Source organism: Melanotaenia boesemani, chromosome 9 (assembly GCF_017639745.1).
Source record: "Melanotaenia boesemani isolate fMelBoe1 chromosome 9, fMelBoe1.pri, whole genome shotgun sequence".
NCBI classification, from domain to species: Eukaryota; Metazoa; Chordata; class Actinopteri; order Atheriniformes; family Melanotaeniidae; genus Melanotaenia; species Melanotaenia boesemani.
Window position 1 is genome coordinate 1,578,354 of NC_055690.1, and position 19,592 is coordinate 1,597,945.

The window sequence follows — 19,592 nt, forward strand, 5'->3', positions numbered from 1 at the left end:
CTGGGAACTGTCTAACTGGGATTTATCTGACATAGATCTGTCTGACTAGGAACTGCCTGACTGGGAACTGCCTGACTGGGATCTGTGTAACTGGGAACTGCCTGACTGGGAACTGCCTGAATGGAAACTATCTCACTAGGAACCTGAGAACTGTCTGACTGGGAAATGCCTGACTGAGAACTGTGTAACTGGGAACTGCCTGACTGGGAACTGTCTGACAGGGACCCTGGGAACTGTCTGAATAGGAATTGCCTGGCTGGGAATCTGGGAACTATTCGACTAGGAACTTTCTGACAAGGAATTGCCTGATTGGGAAACTGGGAACTATTTGAATAGGAACTCTCTGATTGAAAATTGTCTGACTGGGAACAGCCTGACTGGGAACTGTCTGACTGAGAAATTCTTTACTGTGAACTGTCTAAATGGGAACTGTTTCACTGTGAATGGCCTGACTGGAAACTGACTGGGAACTGCCTGACTTGGAACTGTCTGACTGGGATCTGTCTGACTGGGAACTACCTGACTGGAACTGTCTTGCTGGGAACTACCTGACTGGATACTATCTGTCTGGGAACTGTCTGACTGAGAGCTGCCTAAATGTAAACTGCCAGACTAGGAACTGTCTGACTGGGAACTGCCTGAATGTGAACTGCCAGTTTAGGAACTGTCTGACTGGGAAATGTCTGACTAGAAACTGCCTGACTGGGAACTGTCCGACTGGAATTTTCATGACTGGGATCTATCTGAATAGAAACTGCCTGACTGGGAATTGTCTGACTGGGAACTGCATTACTGGGAAATGTCTGACTAGGAACCTGGGAACTATTTGACTAGGAACTGTCTGACAAGGAATTGCCTGATTGGGAACCTGGGAACTATTTGAATAGAAACTCTCTGACTAAGAATTGCCTGACTTGGAACTGTCTGACTGGAAAATGTCTGACTGATAAATTCTTTACTGTAAACTGTCTGAATGGGAACTGTCTGACTGGGAACTGCCTGACTGGGAACCCGGGAACTGTCTGACTGTGAACTGTCTTACTGGGAACTGCCTGACTGTAAACTGTCTGACTGAGAACTGCCTTACTGGGAAATGTCTGACTGGAAACTAACTGACTGGGAACTGCCGGACTGTGAACTGTCTGACTGGACACTTTCTGACTGGGAGCTCACTGACTGGGAACTGTCTAACTAGGATTTTCCTGACTGGGAACAACCTGACTGGATACTATCTGTCTGGGAACTGTCTGACTGAGAGCTGCCTAAATGTAAACTGCCAGACTAGGAACTATCTGACTGGGAACTGCCTGAATGTGAACTGCCAGTCTAGGAACTGTCTGGCTGGGAACTGCCTGACTGGGAACTGTCTTACTGAGAACTACCTGACTGGATACTATCGGTCTGGGAACTGTCTGACTGGGAGCTGCCTGAATGTAAACTGCCAGACTAGGAACTGTCTGACTGGGAACTGCCTGACTGGGAACTGTCTTACTGGGAACTACCTGACTGGATACTATCTGTCTGGGAACTGTCTGACTGGGAGCTGCCTTAATGTAAACTGCCAGACTAGGAACTGTCTGACTGGGAACTGCCTGAATGTGAACTGCCAGTCTAGGAACTGTCTGACTGGAAACTGTCTGACTGGGAAGGGTCTGACCGGAAAGCTGAGAACTGTCTGACTGGAAAATGTCTGACTGGGAACTGCCTAACTGGGAACTGTCTGACTGGAATTTCCATGACTGGGATCTATCTGAATAGGAGCTGCCTGACTGGGAAATGTCTGACTAGAAACTGCCTGACTGGGAACTGTCCGACTGGAATTTCCATGACTGGGATCTCTCTGAATAGGAACTGCCTGACTGGGAATTGTCTGACTGGGAACTGCATTACTGGGAAATGTCTGACTAGGAACTGCCAGACTACGAACTGCCTGACTGGAAACTGTCTGATTGGGAACTACCTGACTGGATACTATTTGTCTAGGAACTGTCTGACTGGGAACTGTCTAACTGGGATTTATCTGACATAGATCTGTCTGACTAGGAACTGCCTGACTGGGAACTGCCTGACTGGGATCTGTGTAACTGGGAACTGCCTGACTGGGAACTGCCTGAATGGAAACTATCTCACTAGGAACCTGAGAACTGTCTGACTGGGAAATGCCTGACTGAGAACTGTGTAACTGGGAACTGCCTGACTGGGAACTGTCTGACAGGGACCCTGGGAACTGTCTGAATAGGAATTGCCTGGCTGGGAATCTGGGAACTATTCGACTAGGAACTTTCTGACAAGGAATTGCCTGATTGGGAAACTGGGAACTATTTGAATAGGAACTCTCTGATTGAAAATTGTCTGACTGGGAACAGCCTGACTGGGAACTGTCTGACTGAGAAATTCTTTACTGTGAACTGTCTAAATGGGAACTGTTTCACTGTGAATGGCCTGACTGGAAACTGACTGGGAACTGCCTGACTTGGAACTGTCTGACTGGGATCTGTCTGACTGGGAACTACCTGACTGGAACTGTCTTGCTGGGAACTACCTGACTGGATACTATCTGTCTGGGAACTGTCTGACTGAGAGCTGCCTAAATGTAAACTGCCAGACTAGGAACTGTCTGACTGGGAACTGCCTGAATGTGAACTGCCAGTTTAGGAACTGTCTGACTGGGAAATGTCTGACTAGAAACTGCCTGACTGGGAACTGTCCGACTGGAATTTTCATGACTGGGATCTATCTGAATAGAAACTGCCTGACTGGGAATTGTCTGACTGGGAACTGCATTACTGGGAAATGTCTGACTAGGAACCTGGGAACTATTTGACTAGGAACTGTCTGACAAGGAATTGCCTGATTGGGAACCTGGGAACTATTTGAATAGAAACTCTCTGACTAAGAATTGCCTGACTTGGAACTGTCTGACTGGAAAATGTCTGACTGATAAATTCTTTACTGTAAACTGTCTGAATGGGAACTGTCTGACTGGGAACTGCCTGACTGGGAACCCGGGAACTGTCTGACTGTGAACTGTCTTACTGGGAACTGCCTGACTGTAAACTGTCTGACTGAGAACTGCCTTACTGGGAAATGTCTGACTGGAAACTAACTGACTGGGAACTGCCGGACTGTGAACTGTCTGACTGGACACTTTCTGACTGGGAGCTCACTGACTGGGAACTGTCTAACTAGGATTTTCCTGACTGGGAACAACCTGACTGGATACTATCTGTCTGGGAACTGTCTGACTGAGAGCTGCCTAAATGTAAACTGCCAGACTAGGAACTATCTGACTGGGAACTGCCTGAATGTGAACTGCCAGTCTAGGAACTGTCTGGCTGGGAACTGCCTGACTGGGAACTGTCTTACTGAGAACTACCTGACTGGATACTATCGGTCTGGGAACTGTCTGACTGGGAGCTGCCTGAATGTAAACTGCCAGACTAGGAACTGTCTGACTGGGAACTGCCTGACTGGGAACTGTCTTACTGGGAACTACCTGACTGGATACTATCTGTCTGGGAACTGTCTGACTGGGAGCTGCCTTAATGTAAACTGCCAGACTAGGAACTGTCTGACTGGGAACTGCCTGAATGTGAACTGCCAGTCTAGGAACTGTCTGACTGGGAAATGCCTGACTGGAAACTTCCAAACTAGGAACTCCCTGACTGGGAACTGTCCTACTGGAACCTGCATGACTGGGAACTCATTGAATGGGAATTGCCTAACTGAGAACTGTCTGACAGGGAACTATCTAACTGGGAACTGCCAGACTAAGAACTGCCTTACTGGGAACTGTCTGACAGGGACCCCGGGAACTATCTGACTGGGAACTGTCTGACAGGGAATTGCCTGATTGGGAACCTGGGAACTATTTGAATAGAAACTCCCTGACTAAGAATTGCCGGACTGGGAACTGTCTGACTGGGAAATGTCTGACTGATAAATTCTTTACTGTAAACTGTCTAAATGGGAACTGTCTGACTGGGAACTGTCTTACTTGAAACTGTCTGACTGGGAAATGCCTGACTGGGAACTGCCTGAATGTGAACTGCTTGACTGGGATCTGTGTAACTGGGAACTGCCTTACTGGGAACTGCCTGACTGGGAACTGCCTGAATGTGAACTGTCTGACTGGAATCTGTCTGACTGGAATCTGTCTGACTGGGAACTGTCTGACTGTGAACTGCCTGACTTGGAACTGTCTGTCTGGGAAATGTCTGACTGGGAACCCGGGAACTGTCTGACTGTGAACTGTCTTACTGGGAACTGCCTGACTGGATACTGTCTGTCTGGGAACTGTCTGACTGGGAACTGCCTGACCGGAAACTTCCAGATTTGTAACTGCCTGACTGTAAACTGTCTGACTGGGAACTGCCTTACTGGGGAATGTCTGACTGGAAACTAACTGACTGGAAACTGCCGGACTGTGAGCTGCCTGACTGGACACTGTCTGTCTGGGAAACTGTTTGACTGAGAACTGCCAGACTAGGTAATGCCTGACTGGGAACTGTCTGACTGGGAACTGCCTGACTGGGAACTTTCTGACTGGGAGCTCACTGACTGGGAACTGTCTGACTAGGATTTTCCTGACTGGAAACTGCCTAACTGGGATCTTTCTCAGTGGGAACTGCCTTACAGGGAAATGTCTGACTGGAAACTGCCTGACTGTGAACTGCCTGACTGGACACTGTTTGTCTGGGAACTTTTTGACTGGGAACTTTTTGACTGGGAACTGCCAGACTAGGAAATGCCTGACTGAGAACTGCCTGACTGGGAACTTTCTGACTGGGAACTGTCTGACTAGGATTTTCCTGACTGGGACCTACCTAACTGGAAATTGCCTGACTGGGAACTGCCTGACTGGAAAGTGTCTGACTGGATTCTGCCTGACTGGGAACCTGGGAATCTGACTAGGAACTGTCTGACTGGGAACTGTCTGACTGTAAAATACCTGACTGGGATATTTCTGAGTGGGAACTGCCTGACTGGTAAATATCTGACTGGGTTCTGCCTGACTTGGAACTGCCTGACTGGGTTATGTCTCACTTGGAACTGTCGGACCTGGAACCTGGGAATTATCTGGTGGATGGATGGATGGACGGATGGATGGACGGATAGATGGATAGATGGGTGGATGAATGGATAGATGGATGGATGGACGGACGGATGGACGGACGGACGGATGGGTCTGCAGGTTTATATAAAGGAAAAAAAACATACCGGTGAATGTTCAGGGTTAACAGCTGTGGGTTAACAGGCGTAAAAAGTCCTGAATACTCTATTCATCCATCCAGTAATAAGAAGCAGAGCTGCTATACATGACCTTTTACTCTGTGGGAATATTAACAGTCTTTTGACCTGTCCTATATCATCAGAAGATCATCATTTATTACTTAGCGAATTTTACTTTCTGTGCTTCGTACGACCGTCTTTGGATAAATACTCCCGTTTAAGTCTAAGCCAGGTAAAATGCTGAGTGAATGACCCAGATTTCCTTCAGGGCGGTTTTTATCATGGTTGTGCTGATTTGAGGAGCGTAATTAGAATTCTCTCCATGTTTCTGTTTGTTCCTGAACCTGTTTGAGCTGCTGTAGAAATCCTTCCTTCCAAAGCAAAGCGATCTTTTCTGAGCTGGGAGGGACACCTGCTGGTGAGTTAGTTCCACCTGTGGTATATTTTACCAACCACTCACACAGACGGAGCAACATCTGCCTACTATAATCTGAGAATAAGCTTATTTGTATGATATAAACACAATTAAAGCCAGGTTAATGATTTCTGTTATCTACTGTAAGGAAAATATCACCTGCTGCACACTGTAACCGTCATCTCTCTTATTTCTGCTGCTTATTTGATGAATTTAGGTTTTAATCCACATTAACCTGCATAAGCAAGCCAAAACAAATGTCTTCTCAGGTCTGAAATACACGGTGGCGTGGTCTGTTTCTCCAGCATCAGATTTAACGACACTCTCGTCAGCCGAGCCCTCGCTCATTCTGACGTGCGCTCACATCTCTCTCCTCCTGCAAGTATTGGCTGATGTTGCCTCATGCACTTGAAAGACCTACAACTGCTAGAAGAGATACCAAGAGATTTCACGCAGACAGGCTTTCACACACGCACACACACACCGGGTTCAAGCTGGGAGAGGAGATAGGAACTTCTGGTGTCTGTTGACTGAGCCCAACACGAAAAAACTAGTTAAATTAGCTAATTCTGCCTCTTGATTGGTCAGGTGTCAATCAAAGCCTGCATCCCACTGTGATGGGAGGGGCATCTTTTAATCTCTTCATCCCACATTTCTCATGACATGACGGCATGCAGACAAACCCAAAGAAAACCCAAAGAACCAGAGTCCACAGGCACAGATGAGTGGCACAGAACTGCTTTATTTGGCTGTAATTTACCTGATGAATCATTTCCTGACACTGACATCAATATTTAAAAGGACCTGAATTTCAGATACATCAAATCCATCAATTAGAAAACAAACACAACAAGCTTGTTTTATTTCGTTGCGTCAACAGGTGATTGTTTGTTCGCAAAATACAGCCGGGGGGGCGGGGGGGGCTGAAAGAAAAGCTGAGCATGGAGGACACCGAGGGGGACAAACTCTGATGAGGAGGAAGTCAACTCAGTTTAAACCGTTGCCGTGGAGATTTTGAAGCCATGCAGGTAACATAATATCGCCTTCAAACAACACTCACACATGCTTTTCCAGAATCAAACATGCACTGGGAGTCTGAGTGAAGACAGAGGTGTAAATACTCAACATTTTAATACAAATTTCTCTCAATGTTTCTGTGACATTTCCACAGAGCATGTTCCACTTTTTTCCAGCAATCCCTTTATTGATTGTTTTAAGCAACTGATAAATTATCATCATCATCATCATCATTATTAGGTAAAAATATAAAATAAAATATATATTCGGTGAGTGTGCCTCGGTAAGCAAATCCAACCACTTCTGCTGAATCGGAGCGTTTTGGAGACGAAGTCGCGTCACAAGGCTGTGAGAAGAGTTCGGGTCACAGTGGTCACGGACGAGTTCAGCATCTTCTCTTCAAGCCACCTCGCTAAGGCTTGGTAAAGTTTAGTCAGCATTCTTCTTCTCAAGTCTTTTCTCTTCAACATCCCTCTTCCAACTATTACATGTTGATTTTTTTTAAAAAGAACTACCACAATCATGCAACTACCCTTTCTGTTTAGTGTGAGACAGCAGGCCCAGAACCAGCTTGGAGCTCTGGGGTCTCGGTGGCTGCAGGCGGCTCGGCGTGGCGGCTTTCTCAGGCGCTGCCGTCCTGTTTGAGCCGCTGACTGCGAGCCTTGTAAACCTCGATCAGTAAATCTTTGACGTACTGGATTTCTCGCTCCACCGACTCCGCCTTGTCACGAAGCTCCCGGTTCTGCCCCTCCAGGCCGTGCAGCTCCTCCTCCAGAGAGTCCAGCTCCGCCCTCTTACGCAGCCGGTACCTGCAGGGACGAACAGCTTTGGTTGGCTATTTTGCTGCCTTGCATATTTATTAACGAGTCAAGCGTGCACACCTTTGATAGTTCAAACACCCCCACCCCCGTCAGCAACGCCACAACGTGCAGGATGCTCCACCGCAGATCCCCCGCAGCGCTGGTCTTTGTCCAGCCCATTTCAGGCCGATGGACACAGACCGAGCAGAGAGGGGGGCTGGGTTAGCGGGCTTCTCCCTCCTACACTCTACTGGTTTATTTACTGCGGTACCTTTGACCCATGCTCATGCACTATGACACCATGCTGTGCTTTACAAGGACAAGTGAGCGTTAACGTCTACCTGTGAGCGGCGGTTTTGTTCTGGTCTCTTTTCTTCTGCTTCCTTTCTCCGCTGCTGGAATCCAGAGAAGCTCCCCCCATCACCAGGGCTGGTTTCAGGGAGCAGGGCTCATCCTTTAACCTCTGGGTGGGGCGGTGGATAGGGGCACCAAGCAGCGGCCCCTCGCCCTCCCCTCTGGACAGACATTCATAGCTTTGGTCTGCAAGGCATTCTGGATAGAGGTAGTGGCCATGTTGGGGCTCTACAGCCTGTGCTTGCGACGGCTGCTCTAGATCTCCTATAAAGCTATGGTAAGGCTCCGAACTGGCCATGGACTGGTGGAAGTAGCCCTCGCCGGCCACCATTGTCTCTTGGGGAATACTTCCAGAAAGTCCTCCATCTTTGCTGCAGTGCAGGACCTCGAGCCCCGTGCTGTCGTAACTTACGTTGACCTTCACGTTGTGCATCAGCTGTCCCTCTCGCTTGTGGTGGCCGTCGTAGGAGCCACCCAGACAAAAGCCTCGAGCAATCTCTTCGCTGCAAAACATTCCTTCTGAGAAACAGTAACTCTCCTCTTCCTTCAACGATAACGCACATTCTCTCACTTTCTTCACGCCGCCGATGCTGTTCTTGCTGACCGTCTTCAGGGTGGAGTAGTGGTTGACGGACACCTCCGTGCTTCCTGAGTAACATCCCCTGGTCCCCCACGTTTCAAGTCCAACTTCGTCCCCGACTTTCACCGCCTCGCTGAGGAGTCTTCGCCCGTTGTTGTGGTGGTAGCGGTGGTGGTAGCTGTACGGAGCGGGTCGGGCTATTTTGGTTCTGCTGATGGGACCGCCACAGAAGCTGGCCAGGTCCAGTTCCCCTGTTGCCAAGGTAACAACCACAGGGCTGGGTTCTGATTGGCTGGTCCCATATGAGCCATAGGGTAACTGATAGTAAGACTGGGAGCCCATGGCTTGGGCACCTTTGTCACATTTTGAGGATTTCTCCAACTTGTTAGTGGTGGATGTGGACTCGGAGCGGAAGTAGTCCTCCAGCTGAGCCAGCTCCTCCTGCAGTAGAGAGGTCATGACCTCCAGATCTGAGGGCACCTTGACATCCTGTTCTAATGGCGAGGGGGGAAGAGAGGAGCTCGGAGAAGACTCGGTCGTTGACACAAATGAAGACAAATCAACTTTTTCCGTCATCCAATCTGAGTGACCATCACCTAGGAAAAATTTTAAAAAACCACAATAAGCTGTTAGAAAAGCAGTAAAAGCATCTTTTTTTCTTCAAAATGTTTGGATCAAATATCTAAAACAACAAAAATTCTTAAATGAAGCAAGGCTGAGAGGGCATCACTGAGCAAAAAGCTTAAATTTAAAGCAAAACATCCAAGAAGATCCAAGTGAACAACTAACCGATCATCTGAAAATGATTGAACAGCATCGTCTGCATTCGATAAAAATCCACTTAGCTGTACTCACTGTACGACATTAGCCCCGTGCTGCACTGCGGCTCCGACCTCGGGATGTGGAAAAATAAAAAAGCGTCTTGGCAAAACTCACCAATTAAGTGCTGCTTCTCCGCTGGCTCCGCCCCCGTCCTGGACCGTGATTGGCTGCGGCTAGCCTGTCGGAGAGGGGGAGCGCCAAGCTCGCCTGTGGAAATGGGAGGAATTTTCCTGCGAAGGATCGATGCCGCCATTGTGTCGTCTGCTCCCATCAAACTGTTTAAAAGCACAAACGGTGCAGAGGCTGGACGCGAGAGCAGCTGAAGACCTGCAGACAAAATTTAAAAAGAAATCTAATTATTTTCAATATTACAATTTCATCCCAAATTAAACGTTCCCAAATACTAAAAAAACTAAATAAATCATATTTAAAAGAGCAGGAAAACTTTTTAAAGTTTATTTTGAATTAAGTTTTTTAATTAGCTACTCTAGTCACATGACTGATGGAAGATTTAATTGGAAATCAATCATAGCAGAAACTGCCCTAAAACACCAGAAATTTCTTAAGTTTTAATTACATCTTATTATTATTATTATTGTTATTATTATTATTATTATTATTATTATTATTATTACTGTTATCATTATTATTATTATTATTATTATTACTGTTATCATTATTATTGTTATTATTACAAGCAGAAGAAAAAGAAGAAAACTTGGAAGAACTTGGCAGATAAACATGTTCAGGTTTTAAACAGAAAATCGAGCTTCTTTTACAGAATTTTAGTTGTGGAAATATGTTGAATTCCTGTAAACTGATTTTAAAAAAGGTGAAAATAATTATTTTTAAACTTTAAAACTATTTTAAAGGGTTTGTGTAGTCTGTAAAGGCTCATCTAGTTGTGTAAATTCTCTAACAGAGATGGAGACGTTAGTTTAAAGCGGAAAACGGAGCAGATGTTCCTCAACTTTCCTCCGCAGCGGCTCTACTCACCCCATAGTTCCCGTTAGTCTGCTGGAGCAAAGCACGCGGAGCTGTGTGGCACGCGGAGGACGGTCACCGTTTAAAAAGCCATATTTTGCGCTTTTGGAAATCAGAGAGTCTTCATGTGGCGCTTTATCGACCAAACGGACTTGCAGAGAGAAAGTTTTTAAATCCGTTACTTCTCCAACTCCTAATGCCCGGACCTCATCACAGCACACGAGATCAATGCGCAGTTTACAGCGTTCACCCGGGTAGTTACGTCATGAAGCTGGGGGACTTTCCCGCCATCCAGAGATCGCTCACACTCACACGCGCGCGCGCACACATCTGACAGGACCAGAAACTTCACACGCGCACACGCACATCTGACAGGACCGGTCTCACTTTAACTGGAATTTTTATTTTTTATTTATTGATTTATTCTTTATTTTGACAGCATTTGTTTTAAAAGGGCGAAAAGGGTTATTAAAGTAACTTTATTAATTTTATTTGTGATTGCTTTTACTGCTGGATTGAGTTTATTTGTTATAGTCCAGCTGGAAATAAGCCAGAGGCAGAAACATGACCTCCTCCTCTTTGACGCACAGCAGCCTGTTAAGTCCTCAAACGTCTTCTCTTCATTTCCATAATAATAAAACTCCAGATGAAAACTGCTGCAAAGCTTCCAACCAGCGGGAGAGAGGAAATGAGGTGCTCAGCAGACAAGGTGCGTGGCACTAGTTTTCTGCGCTCTGCGGCGGAAGGACACGGTGTTGCAGGTCTAAGGAGTAACTGTAGTTGCAGCCCTGTTGCATCAGATCCGCGGGGGATTCGCTGAACGGTGAACAATGTGGCGACCCGATTGGTCTGTGAGGGGAACTTTTCTGTTTCTGCTGAACTCTGATCACTTCCACTGACTGCTAATTATCCAGTATTATCACCAACATGAGACCAGTGTCTGTCACAACGAGTATAGACAATTTATTTACCTATCTAATGCTTATTGTTCTCTTATATAATATACATATGTATAAATATAGATGAACACATAGTATATGCGTTCATGTATATTTTCTAAATAATAAGAACTCTTATTAAGATTTATTTAGGTGTTTTCACATGTAAACATGCTGAAATTAAACAAGTTTCTATAAGTATAACAGATTTTTTAAAGAAACACTAAACTGATTTATGTAGTTGGTATTTTTGTTATATAAACTGAATTAGGTTTTTTTCTGTTTATAGATGAATCTTTGCGTTAACATGAATTTTCTCAGTGTGTGTTTTGCAGTGACTGAACACAGAAAAACTAAACCCACAGAGAACATGTGAAGATGAAGAAGGGAGTTTTCTGTTTGTGAACACGCTCAGGCTGTCAAACATGGATGCTTCCACAGACTGGGTGATGCAACAGGCTCAAAATAATATGTCCAGAATCATTTCTTTAACAGAAATTAGCAATAAAATAGATCCACTGCAGAATGAAATCTATCCACGATGAAGAGCGGTGTGTTCACTGACTTCCTGTCCCTCACTTATATAAATGCTGCCACAGGCTCTCCACTGGCTTCTCTGCTTCATGAATGAGTATTGATCCTAAATATTGATCTAAAACAGGAGCTGATGGTATCCATCATCTTACTGCACACTGAGCTTCCTCAGCTCCTTCTTGTCCTCCAGAATATCAGTGTTATAGTGACAGTGTTGGGAGGGTTATAGAGATGAACACAGAAGACATGACTACCATCATGGCTTCTCGTGTCATCATGTTTACCTATTTTCAGCTCCTGGTCTAATCAGGTCACAGTGTTGCTCTACAGCAGTAGCAGCATCCAACTGGTTTGGGTTGGGACATTTCCACCTCATACTGTCCAGTTTCCTGTTGTAGAATAATCTGTCAGTTGCTAATCGATGATAAATTATAAGATAATATGTCGGTTGTTTTACTAGCATAATATAAAACTAGCTAAACAAGTTATCTACAATACAGTGATAGCTATTATTGTAGTTGTATGATAATCATGAATGAACTTGGTAGATTTAATGAAGAAACAATTCAGTATATGCATGCATACATACAAACATACATGCATGGATACAAATATACATGCTTACAAATATACTTACTGTAAATATCAACCCCTCCATCCATTTTCTTCCACTTATCCAGAGTCGGGTCACTGGGGCAGCTGCCTAAGCAGGGAAGCCCAGATTTCCCTCTCACATTCACCAGCTCATCCAGGGGGATCCTGGCAAGCCTTGATATGTAGTCACTCCAGCGTGTCCTGGGTCTCCTCCCAGTGGGGTATGTCCGAAAACCTCACCATGGAGGCGTCCAGGAGGCATCCTGACCAGATGCCCTAGCCACCTCATCTGGCTCCTCTCGATGTGGAGGAGCAGCGACTCTACTCTGAGCTCCTCCCGGATCACCGGGCTTCTCACCCTATCTCTAAGGGAGAGCCCGGCCACGCTGCGGAGAAAACTAATTTTGCCCGCTTGTATTTGCGATCTTGTTCTTTTGGTCACTACCCACAGCCCATGACCATAGGTGAGGGTAGGAACGTAGATCGTAGATCCAGAGCTTTGCCTTTTGGCTCAGCTCCTTCTTCACCAAGACAGACCGATGCAGAGTCTGCATCACTGCAGACGCTGCACCGATCCGCCTGTCCATCTCCCGCTCCATCCTTCCCTCACTCGTGAACAAGACCCCGAGATACGTGAACTTCTCCACTTGGGGCAGGACCCTATTGCAGACCCGGAGAAAGCACTCCGCCCTTTTTCTGGCTGAGGACCTCGGTCTTGGATTTGGAGGTGCTGATTCTCATCCCAGCAGCTTCACACTCGGCTGCGAATCGCTCCAGTAAGAGCTGAAGATCACGGCCCGATGAAGCCAACAGAACCACATCATCCACAAAGAGCAGAGACCCAATCCTGAGGCCACCAAACCGAATCCCCTCAACAACCCGGCTGCACCTAGAAATTCTGTCCATAAAAGTTATGAACAGAATCGGTGACAAAGGGCAGCCTTGGCGGAGTCCAACCCTCACCAGAAAAGACTCTGACTTACTGCCAGCAATGCAGACCAAGCTCTGACATCGGTCGTACAGGGACCGGACAGCTCGTACAAGCAGGTCCGGCACTCCATACTCCCGGAGTACCCCCCACAGGTGTCCCCGGGGGACACGGTCGAATGCCTTCTCCAAGTCTACAAAGCACATGTAGACTGGTTGAACAAACTCCCATGTCCCCTCCAAGACACTGAAGAGGGTGTAGAGCTGGTCCACTGTTCCACAACTGGGACGAAAACCACACTGCTCCTCCTCAATCCGAGGTTCGACTATCCGATGGACCCTCCTCTCCAGCACCCCTGAAAAGACCTTACCAGGGAGGCTGAGGAGTGTGATCCCCCTGTAGTTGGAGCACACCCTCCGGTCCCCCTTTTTGAAGAGTGGGACCACCACCCCAGTCTGCCAGTCCAGGGGAACTGTCCCCGATGTCCACGCGATGCTGCAGAGGCGTGTCAGCCAAGACAGCCCTACAGCATCCAGAGCCTTAAGGAACTCTGGGCGGGTCTTATCCACCCCTGGAGCCCTGCCACAGAGGAGCTTTTTAACCACCTCAGCAACAAGGTCGGGGATTTCCGCCATGACAGGCACTGACGACCTTATGGCCACAGTTCCAGTTGGCCGCCTCAACAATAGAGGCATGGAACACTGCCCACTCGGACTGAATGTCCCCCACCTCACCCGAGACATGGTTGAAGCTCTGCTGGAGATAGAAGTTGAAACTCTTTCTGACAGGGGACTCCGCCAGACTTTCCCAGCAGGCCCTCACAACACACTTGGGTCTGCCAGGCCCAACCGGCATCCTCCCCCACCAGCTGAGCCAGCTCACCTCCAGATGATGATCAGTTGACAGCTCTGCACCTCTCTTCACCCGAGTGTCCAAGACATGCAGCCACAAGTCCGACGATACAACTACAAAGTCGATCATCGAACTGCGGCCTAGAGTGTCCTGATGCCAAGTGCACATGGACTCTCTTATGCCTGAACAAGGTGTTTGTTATGGACAATCTATGATGAGCACAGAAGTCCAATAACAAAACACCACTCGTATTCAGATCAGGGGGGCCATTCCTTCTCATCATGCCCCTCCAGGTCTCACTGTCATTGCCCACAGGAACATTGAAGTCCCCCAGCAGAACGAGGGAGTCCCCTGTAGGAGTGCTCTTCAGCACCCCTTCCAAGGACTCCAAAAAGAATGGGTACTCTGAACTTTTGTTCCGTGCATAAGCACAACCAACATTTGGACCCATCCCCCCACCCAACGGTGAAGGGAGGCTACCCTCTTGTCCAGCGGGGTAAACCCCAACCTAAAGGCGTCAGATCTGGGGGCAATGAGCATGCCCACACCTGCTTGGTGCCTCTCACGAGAAGCAACTCCAGAATGGAAGAGGGTCCAGCCCCTCTCGAGGATAGTGGTTCCAGAACCCAAGCCGTGCGTCGAGGCGAGTCCAACTATGTCTAGCTTTAACTATTTAACCTCATGAACCAGCTCAGGCTCCTTCCTGCGAGAGAGGTGACATACAGCCCCTCCTGCAGGTGGTGAGCCCACAGGAGGGCGGGCCCCTGTCATCCTTTTGGGCTGAGCCCGACCGGGCCCCATGGGCAAAGGCCCGGCCAACAGTTGGTCACCTCTATGCCACACCTCCAGGCCTAGCTCCAAAGGGGGGCCCTGGTGACCCACGTCGGGGCAAGGGAAACCTGGACCCATTATTTGATTACAAATAAACTATTTTCTGTACATGTGTACTCATTTAATGTCAAAGAAAATAATACTTTCCCGCGTGCTGTATCAAACTATTTTGATAAAAAATAATATTATTAATAGTATTTAAAAACACCAAAAACTAAAGCTGAAGCCATATATATATATATATATATATATATATATATATATATATATATATATATATATATATACTACCGTTCAAAAGTTTGGGGTCACTTTGCCATGGGATTCAATAGGGAAGTGACCCCAAACTTTTGAACGGTAGTGTGTATATATATATATATATACATATATATATATATATATATATATATATATATATATATATATATATAAGGTGATTCTCAAAGAGCTGGAAGCTGGAAGCTTGGCATCTGTCAGCATGGAGGCAGAAACTGGACACATGGAGGACAGAAGAAGAAGAGTCAGGGCTAAAAACTATCTACAGCAGATGAACAGGATCTTAAATTCAGCAAAGACCTGAACCAGAATCAAAGAGATGCATCTGGACCTTCAGCTGTTCTACTGTTGGCCGAAGCCTCATCAGAAATGGTCTCCATGGAAACATGGATGTCAAGAAGCCATTCTTAAGGAAGGAAAAAGGCTGAGGTAGGTCACATGACTTATTAATATTATTATTATCATTACTATTATTATTATTATCTCTCATAAAATTAACCTAAATATTTTAAAGATGGTTGTCACCCCATCAGTCACCTTTTCCTTTCTTTCTGTTCTTCCTTTGCTATGTTTTCTTTTATTGTAATAGTTATATTTTTCCTCTCTTGAATAATAGCTATAGAATAATAATGTACCAGAACCGCTATAAACACCATAGTGGGGTTAAACTGGGACTGAACTGGGACGAGACCTGTTGTAAACACCATGATGGGGTTAAACTGGGACCACACCCTCTGTAAACACCACAATGGGAACAAACTGGTACCAGACTCACCGTTAAACACCACGATGAGGTTAAACTGGGGCTAAAGTGGGACCATAGTGGGACCAGACCTGCCGTAGACACCACAATGAGGTTAAAGTGGGTATAACTGGGACCGGACCCGCCATAAACAGCACGATGAGGTTAAACTGGGACCAGTACCACAATGAATACCACAATGGGGTTTAACTGGGACCAGACCCACTGTAAACACCATGATGGGGTTAAACTGGGACCAGACTGAGACCAGACCTGCCATAATCACAACGATAGGGTTAAACCTGGACTGAACTGGGACCAGATCTGTTGTAAACACCATGATGGAGTTAAACTGTGACCAGACCTGCCGTTTAACACCACACGATGAGGTTTAAGTGGGACTAAATTGGAACCAAAGTGGGATCAGACCTGCTGTAAACATCACAATGAGGTTAAACTGGGACCAAACCTGAGACCAGACCCGTCATTAACACCATGATGAGGTTAAACTGGGACCCAACTGGGACCAGTTCCACCTTAAACACTACAATGAGGTTACACTGGGACCAGTACCACCAAGAACACCACGTTGGGGTTAAACTGGGACCAGACCCGCTGTAAACACCATGATGAAGTTAAAGTGGGACCAGACTGGGAACAGATCTGCTATAAATAAATTGCTTTCACTGGGTATGTTTTTAAAGAAGTCCTGGTTTGCTGGTTTAGGAATGTGAGGATTTTTTTCTGGTCATCCAAGTTTTGGATCTAAATTATTTTTAAAAATTGAGGAGTTAATTCAGGTGCTTTAATGTTTCTGATGCACTAGTACAGGATCAGCACCCGTCCTGCAGGTTTTACATGTTTCCCTGCTGCAACAGAAGCTGTGATGTAGGTCTGGTCTGATATGGATCAGGGATCATATAAATCAGGTGTGATGTGATCCACATCACACCTGTCAACTACATGCTTCTTAAAGAGCCCTTAACAATGTGACTCAGGTGTGTTGCAGCCGGGAAACATGGAAAACCTGCAGGACAAGTGCTGATCCTGCATTAAAGTGCAGCATACTGGCCCTCCTCTCTACATTCAGGAAGAAATGCTATGAACTGCAGTTTTAGTTTAGAACATTTGTCTGTGGATGGATTTGGGTTTACATTCATTCATGCAAAGAAGATGTGAACGGGATCACGCAGCATTTAGCTGAAGTGTGCGGATTATGATGTTCTGGATGCTAAAACTGATGATATATGATAATACATTCAGCTGTTCAGATTGTCTGGTTTTAATGCAGTGCTGCATGAGGGCCCCAAGTACACCAGCATCTAGTTTGACCTTCAGCCTGTCCCATGCACACAGAGATTCCTCCTGATTCTCTGAATCTTCTGATGATATTCTACACTGTAGATGGAGGATTTTCAAAGTCTGAGGAACATTTTTCTGAAATTGTTCCACAGTTTTAGATCCAGTTTGTCTCAGATTGGTGAAGCTCTGTCCATCTTTCCATCTGAGAGACTCTGCCTCTCTGAAATGCTCCTTTTATACCAGTCATGTTACTGACCTGTTGCCAGGTAACCTGGTTAGTTGTCCAATGTTCCTCCAGGTGTTTCTGGTTTGTACCAGGTACTTTTCCAGCCTTTTGTTGCTCCTGTTCCAACTTTTTCCATCAGAGTCACTATCAGCTCATATTTTCATCTCATTCTGAAACGTCTCAGTTTCATCATCTGAGATGTTGTTTATCTTCTACTGGGAAGAAAATATGAGCTGATGAGGTTTATAAATCACAGCTTTTGGTTTTTACTTACATTTTTTTCCAAATGTTGGCGGTTGTAATTCACCGTATTAAAATGTGAAATCCTGAATTTAAGTCTTTCTCACACATATAAACAACATACGTTCCACCTTAATAAATCGTGGGAATGTTTATGCAGGGATTCAATCACAGCTGTCTGTCACTTGCAGACAGATTCATCTTAAAATCCTGTGTGTGTAAGAGAGAGAGTGTGAAGCAGTGTTTCCTGCTTTTTAAAGTAGGGAGTAAAGAGCTGCTAACCAGTTTGGATAACCAGACGTGGGTGCTGCATGTTGAGCAGCGTGGCAGGCAGGACGTGTGGAGGTCACACCGCCGGGTCCTCACCGTCCCTTTGGCCTCATTAGGAAAAGCAGGCTTGAATCTGCCAGTTTTCTTCCTCCCAGACAAACTGACAGGCTCATGAAGAAGCCTGGTCTTCCTGTTGCTATAGTAATAGGCAGCACTGGCTCACCCTTCTCATAAAAACATGTTTTTGGCTTCCTTGTAGCTGATGCTTTTTGTGCCCTCCCCCACAGAGCTCTTACAACCCCCCATCTTTGTTTATATGCTGCTATTTTATGCAGACGGGGCATTTTTTTTCATCATGTCTTTAACTGAATATAATCATACGGGGTCACAAAGATCATGAAGGTTAGTAATGATATGCAACAACAAAGTCACTCAGATGACAAGCACAGAACACAGATTCTTATTATTTCCTTTCTAAGAGAAAATCAGTGATCTAAAGTCATTTATTATATTTTTGGTTTTATCTTAAAATTTGTTACTTTTTGACTCACACGATGTATACATATATATATATATATATTTATTTATATATATTTATATATGTATGTATTCAACCGCTGTTATTTCAGCGCTGTGTGCAATAGTGAAACCAGAACGAATTCCATAATTTGCTGGCTTTTTTCTGTACTGCTTTTTTTAAGGATTGCCTGCTCTTTGTGCAGTATTGCCCTCCATCTGTCCGTCTGTACTGTACAACCATACAGGAGCCTTCTCCAGCAGTGCATCATGGGATGGGAAGAGCCTCCTTCAAAGACATGGGCGGCCATGCACTCCTCTACTATGGCACATTGGCATCAGTTACACCATAATTTCATCACCAGCAGCTCCCTGTGAATCCTGCTTACATTAACTTTTTACAGGGCCTGGAAACAGAGGCAGGGATGCATGGCAGCGCCAGCACTTCAACCCATTTACATTTCGCCTTCTATTCAATGGCTGGTCTCTACATATTGTTATTTGTTGATGAAGTGTTTGTGTTTGTATGAACAATTGGTGTGAATGGGGGAAGAATCCCTGCAGTTGCAGTGGGATTACACTGAGAGAAAAGCGAAGGGGGATTAAAATAAAAAACACAGGGAATGTGGAGACTTCAAAGTGTGCAGGGCTGTGTTTGAATGATGGCTGCTGTATTGTTTTGATAAGTGTTCCCTGAGGAGAACATGCATGTCACTAACTCCTCTCATCTCTGCGATGGGGAGCCGAGAGCCAAGGGAACAGCAGAAAAACCAGCCATAATTACCGAGAGGCTGCTTCACACACACACACACACACACGGTGCAGCTCAAACAAGAGCACACATGGTAGTTAATTAATTTACTTTAAACCTAAATTAACATGTTAGACCCCAAGATGCTGATGATAATGCTGGTGCACAGGGGAGAGAGGAAGAATATCAAATGTGGACATTTTAATTCAGCCCCCGCCCCCCCGACACACATCTGCTTTCATAGCTGCTCCTCATGATGTGTGTGACTGGAAGAGCTTGTTAGGAGACACGACGATGTCCAACATGTTTGTTTCGTCTGAGTTTGTAGCCTTATGTCAAATCCCAGCAGCAGCATGAATGAACATGAATGAATTAGCCCTTTATAGTG

General features: G+C 45.9%; 1 protein-coding gene across 3 annotated transcripts; it reads right to left on the reverse strand.

Moving 5' to 3' along the window:
* Nucleotides 1-6,369: 6,369 nt before the first annotated feature.
* LOC121646589 lies at nucleotides 6,370-10,417 on the reverse strand. 3 transcript variants are annotated; one of them, XM_041995671.1, is made up of 4 exons: nucleotides 10,217-10,417; nucleotides 9,335-9,547; nucleotides 7,806-8,994; nucleotides 6,370-7,473 (listed from the first exon to the last, which is right to left on the reverse strand). In XM_041995671.1, the coding sequence occupies exons 2-4, from the start codon at nucleotides 9,489-9,491 to the stop codon at nucleotides 7,287-7,289; spliced, it is 1,533 nt and encodes a 510-aa protein (XP_041851605.1). In that variant the 5' UTR covers nucleotides 9,492-9,547; nucleotides 10,217-10,417; the 3' UTR covers nucleotides 6,370-7,286. The 3 variants fall into 3 exon arrangements, with proteins under 3 accessions (XP_041851605.1, XP_041851607.1, XP_041851606.1); XM_041995673.1 differs by lacking the exons at nucleotides 9,335-9,547; nucleotides 10,217-10,417 and adding an exon at nucleotides 9,254-9,320; XM_041995672.1 differs by lacking the exons at nucleotides 9,335-9,547; nucleotides 10,217-10,417 and adding an exon at nucleotides 9,188-9,273.
* Nucleotides 10,418-19,592: the final 9,175 nt, after the last annotated feature.

Bases quoted from the DNA above. Each gene is read 5' to 3' on its own strand.
- LOC121646589 (XM_041995671.1), bottom strand. From the start codon at position 9,491: ATGGGAGCAGACGACACAATGGCGGCATCGATCCTTCGCAGGAAAATT. The intron at 8,995-9,334 runs GTGAGTTTTGCC...AATTTTTCCTAG, and splicing joins GGAGAAGCAGCACTTAATTG to GTGATGGTCACTCAGATTGG. The intron at 7,474-7,805 runs GTAGACGTTAAC...TCGTCCCTGCAG, and splicing joins AACAAAACCGCCGCTCACAG to GTACCGGCTGCGTAAGAGGG.